The sequence below is a fragment of the Punica granatum genome, chromosome 4, assembly GCF_007655135.1.
Source record: "Punica granatum isolate Tunisia-2019 chromosome 4, ASM765513v2, whole genome shotgun sequence".
In the NCBI taxonomy this organism is placed as follows: Eukaryota; Viridiplantae; Streptophyta; class Magnoliopsida; order Myrtales; family Lythraceae; genus Punica; species Punica granatum.
In genome coordinates this window covers 17353545-17358422 of record NC_045130.1, presented here as the reverse complement: position 1 = coordinate 17358422, position 4878 = coordinate 17353545, and the positions used below count along the sequence as shown (strand labels likewise).

The following is a 4878-nucleotide window of genomic DNA, read 5'->3' as shown; positions in this document are numbered from 1 at the left end:
GCAGTCTTCTTCGGTAAAAACAGATGTTGTACTGTTCTTCTTCTTCGGTTGAACACAGATGCAATCTTCTTCTTCCTTTGCCGAGTAGAAGGTAGAAGAGTTCATGAAACTTTTTTTGTTTCAGTTCAACGTTTTCGGGTTTGACTTCAACGTTTTCAGTTCGGTTCAAAAATAGGTTTAGACCGGTCGGTTCAAAAATAGCTTCCGGGTTTTCGATCGGTTCAAGCTGCCGTGTCAACAAACTAACGGCCACGTCACCGAAACGGACGGCGTTAAATCCATCTAGGCGGCACGTTAACGGGACTTGACGGATAGGACCACTGGTGTCACTTTTCCAAAACTTTTAGGATCAACGGTGACACTTTTTCCAAACTTATAGGACTTGAGTTTTCGAAGCGAAACTTTTAGAACTCAATGTCAAAAAATGCCAAATATTTAGGACCAACAGTGTCATTGTCCTATATATATAAAATGCAATATTTTTCTACGATTGTATGACGGCGTACATGATTATCAACTCGAGTTGGATTTGCATAAGACGCCATGGGAGGCTAACCGGGGCAGGGCACGGATCTGGACCGTCCAAGTCAGCAGATCCCACTTGACGTGGGGTCCGCATGTTCACGGACGGCAGCCAACGTTAGAAACGAGGTTTACGTCGAAGGGTAAAGAGAGAACAGTACAGAGAAAGGAAGAAGGCTTGAGAGAGAGAGAGAGAGAGAGAGAGCCCCATCCCAGCCTCCATTTAAAAACCTATCATTGCAGAAATCTCTCTCTCTCTTCTCTCTTCTCTCCTCTCTCCAGTTTCACGCGGTTTGCGTAGAGAGAAGAGAGAGTATGCCTTCGAGCAACGGCGGCGGCGACCCCAACTCACAGACCCAGCCCCAGGCCCAAGCCCAGCCACAGCAGCAGTCTCAGCCGCCACAGTGGATGGTCCATCAGCCTCAGTGGATGGGGGGCGTGCAGTACCCGGCGGCGGCCATGGCGATGATGCAGCAGCAGCTTATGATGTACTCCCAGCACCATTACATGCCTTACCCCCATTACCAGCAGCTCCCCCATCAACACCCTCATCAGCAGCAGCATGGCTACACCCAACATCCCCACAGCCACCAGAAGCCGCCGCAGCAGAACGGATCCGGCGGCGGCGGCGGTGCCAGTAATGGCAGCTCCGAAGAGGCGAAGACCATTTGGGTCGGCGACTTGCATCACTGGATGGATGAGACTTACCTCCACACCTGCTTCTCTCCCACCGGCGAGGTCTGCTCTGCTCTGATCTAATTCAATCCGACACTGTTTCTTCATGTGCATTAGCAGCAGTCGTCTTTCATGTTTAGATTGATCGAAGTTGGCTGCCGGATCTAAAGTTCTCTCCTTTTTTGTTCTACTGAAACATTTGAAGTAACTTAGCATGTCTGTACCTCGCATTTGAATGCGTAGAATCTCAGGATGCGGTTACTGTCGGACTCTGCTTTGAGGATCTCTGTTTAGATTGTTTGTCAAAGATTATATTCGTTTGGTTTCGTTTCAAATCTTAGGTAATTGGTCAGGCTTTGATTGGATCCACGAGGATACAGTGCTTACTGAGTATTTAAAGCCATTTATTAAGCGGCCGATAGCCCATGTAGCAGATTAGGCTGCTATTTATTGCTCACTTATGATCGCGAGTTTCTTTCTCTCCTTTTCCTGGTGACACAAGTCTCAATGTTAAGTCGTTTGTTGTCTTGGGAAATATTAGTGATGCTGAGAACCTTTTCAATTTGATTCCTTGCTAATGTATTACCTGTCGGAAAAAAGTTCAACGCCATTTGATACCCCGTTTGCTGCTATCAATGTATTGGTTCTTATTTATGCGCTCGTGCAGGTTGTGAATGTGAAAGTTATACGAAACAAACAAACCGGTCTATCGGAAGGCTATGGCTTTGTTGAGTTTTACTCCCGTGCTACTGCCGAGAAAGTCCTGCAGAGCTACTATGGGACTGCCATGCCAAACACAGACCAGCCCTTCCGCTTGAACTGGGCAGCCTTCAGTTCAGGCAATAGGCAATCAGAGAATGGTTCAGATCTCTCTATTTTTGTTGGAGATTTGGCTGCAGATGTGACTGACACATTGCTGCAAGAGACCTTTGCTAGTAGATATTCTTCCGTCAAAGGAGCAAAGGTCGTGATTGATTCGAATACTGGGCGTTCGAAAGGTTACGGTTTTGTCAGGTTTGGTGATGAAAGTGAGAGGTCAAAGGCCATGACTGAAATGAACGGTGTCTATTGCTCAAGCAGGCCCATGCGCATTGGAGTTGCTACCCCAAAGAAAGCATCGGGAGGATATAATCAGCAGTACTCCTCTCAAGGTATGCGCCCCTCTTTCTTCAATTACTTGTGGCCCCAGTAAATGATATGATGTGCAAATTTGATGGAATAACCGGTGATTATAATGTCATGTGGACAATATAATTCAGATGCTATATTTTGTGTCTTCCTTCAACTGTTTCATTTATTGGTTCATATTCTTCTTGTTTGACTAAAGCAATTAGCTGTGCCTGACTCTTTCAATTATAGGGCAGGAGAGAGGGAGAGAATAATTATGTCCATCTTTGTTTTGTCCCTGAACTTGCGACTGCCTCTTGTTTCTTTTTTAGATTTTGTTAGTATTTATAGCTTGTAACACGCACGTGTGATTGGAGGCATATAATAATTTTGAGAAACTTCCAGTGCATTTGAAGATATACATCCTGTGAATTTTCCTCTTGAATTTGTTATATTGATGATCACTTATTGCTGATGATTGGCATTTATTAACCAAAAAAGGGGGGAAAATGGTGGTTTTTTTCACAATCAATCTTATGCATCTTCCCTCGTGAATAGATGCTAGTATATGAACTGCTATACAGCAGAAATTTGCGAAAGTGTGTGTGTGCGTGCAAGTTTACCAATAAATCTAATGATTTATGTAATTTCCCCGTTTTGGTCTTCTGTTGCTTTCTAGTTACTTCCGGAACTACTTGATAAGCTGTGCCATTCTTTGTTTCCCATTCCATGACGGTGGCTAAAGTTAGCATGGCATTACTTGAGGTTCTTCATGCATCAAATGTTGTAGCCAACATGTTTGTAGGTGTTGTTGCTTCCCTCCCCATTCTTGAGCAAGAGCCTAACTATGAAGTTGCAGAAAGAATTAACATAAAATAGATTCTAAATTCTATTTATCTTCTGAATGTCCGCTGTCCTAATTCGTTTCTTTTTGTAGCCGTGGTATTGGCTGGTGGACATGGACATCAATCAAATGGGGCTGCCCCACAGGGTTCCCAGTCATACAATGAGTCAAATAACACCACTGTGAGAGCTCTGCCTGTTGTTTTTCTGAAATCACATTCATGTCATTTATATAGTGTCTGATCTCCTCAAACTTATGCTCTATTCTAGATCTTTGTGGGAGGACTCGACTCAGATGTGACCGATGATGATCTCAGGCAGCCGTTTTCACAGTTTGGTGAGGTGGTCTCTGTGAAGATACCAGTTGGAAAAGGATGCGGCTTCGTGCAGTTTGCCAACAGGTAGCTAGGTTTCTTCCGATTCTGTATATTATAAAGTTGTATGTCAAGTAATATCACGAGCAATGTGGGATCTTATCTAATGTAAAGCTAGCTGATGCTAGAGAAAAGAAATGGTGAAGTCTGTCCAGGCAATTAAGTAGCTAAAAAAGAAATATGGGTCGACAGGAGTTGATATGTTTGGTTTTGGGGTCTTATCTATTATGGTGCTTACATGACTGCTGTGCTGCTATGGTAGGAAGAGCGCTGAGGATGCAATTCAGGAGCTAAACGGGAGTGTTATTGGCAAGCAGTCTGTTCGATTGTCATGGGGTCGTAGTCCTGCAAACAAGCAGGTAACTCGCTTAGTTCAAATATGAGCTCTTGTTTTATTGCCCAGGTTTGTAAGCCCTTGTTTCCTTCCCCATGAAAGACTAGGTTAGGCTGTTGCTTGGTCACCGGAAGCTTTTTGAGCTCTTAACAATCTGAAAACCATTAGTAGGACCAATTTTGCCATCTTTTGCCATATGCCTAAAGAATGAAACCAAATGAATTGGAGCCAATTCCCTCTTTGTTCTCATACAACTACCACAAAATTTTGTTCCGCAATCTAATGGTTCCAGCATTTTGTCGAGGTTTCTTACAACCGAACTGTAGCTTATCTTTCGAAATTTCACGTGATTCCTGCAGTGGAGAAATGACCACAACAGTAATCAGTGGAATGGCTCGTACTATGGAGGGCAGAGCTATGGTGGGTATGGAAATGGCAACGCTGCAGCATCTAATCAGCAAGCCGCTGCTGTGGCCAATGGGGTTTCTTAGCAAACCGTGCGCCACTTGTGAAACAGCTACTGGTTCGAGCAAATTTGAGAGATTCTTGGATTAAATACCAGGAACTTATGATAATTGGAGTTGGATGGTGGAACTGGAAATGTATGTGGAGAATTTTTGTCCTGATAGATTGATTTTAAACTCTCTTTTGAGAATTATTATGTAGGAATTTATTGGTACCTTTTAGTTAAGATGTGTGGCACAGAAGACATTATTCTTTTTCACGAATCAACTCATAAGAGCAATGGAGTTGTCATGAATGGGTTTGAGGGTCCCTGCTTGGCATGGCAGCACTTACATATTTTCTTTTGCTGTGAATAGGTAAGGGTTTTGACCACTATTCATTGTCACGTTCCTCAATGTCTTCATAGCTATTTGGCTTGAGTTAGAGAGAGAAAGCTCGATTGAGGTTCATTAATGGCAGCTTGCTGTGGAGACCTTTTCTGCTCGAAATACTTATACGGTTAGACTCTTCTGATCACGAGGAAGCTAAATGATTGAAAGTTATTATGAGCCCAACGAA

General features: G+C 43.5%; 1 protein-coding gene across 1 annotated transcript; it reads left to right on the top strand.

Moving 5' to 3' along the window:
• The first annotated feature begins 730 nt into the window (after positions 1–730).
• On the top strand, positions 731–4629 carry LOC116204743 (polyadenylate-binding protein RBP47). Its single transcript, XM_031537003.1, has 6 exons — positions 731–1260; positions 1865–2348; positions 3242–3330; positions 3418–3548; positions 3784–3880; positions 4215–4629. Exons 1-6 carry the CDS (start codon positions 838–840, stop codon positions 4344–4346), a joined length of 1356 nt encoding a protein of 451 aa, XP_031392863.1. The 5' UTR covers positions 731–837; the 3' UTR covers positions 4347–4629.
• Positions 4630–4878: the final 249 nt, after the last annotated feature.

Bases quoted from the DNA above. Each gene is read 5' to 3' on its own strand.
- LOC116204743 (XM_031537003.1), top strand. From the start codon at position 838: ATGCCTTCGAGCAACGGCGGCGGCGACCCCAACTCACAGACCCAGCCC. The intron at 1,261-1,864 runs GTCTGCTCTGCT...GCGCTCGTGCAG, and splicing joins GCTTCTCTCCCACCGGCGAG to GTTGTGAATGTGAAAGTTAT. The intron at 3,331-3,417 runs GTGAGAGCTCTG...GCTCTATTCTAG, and splicing joins ATGAGTCAAATAACACCACT to ATCTTTGTGGGAGGACTCGA.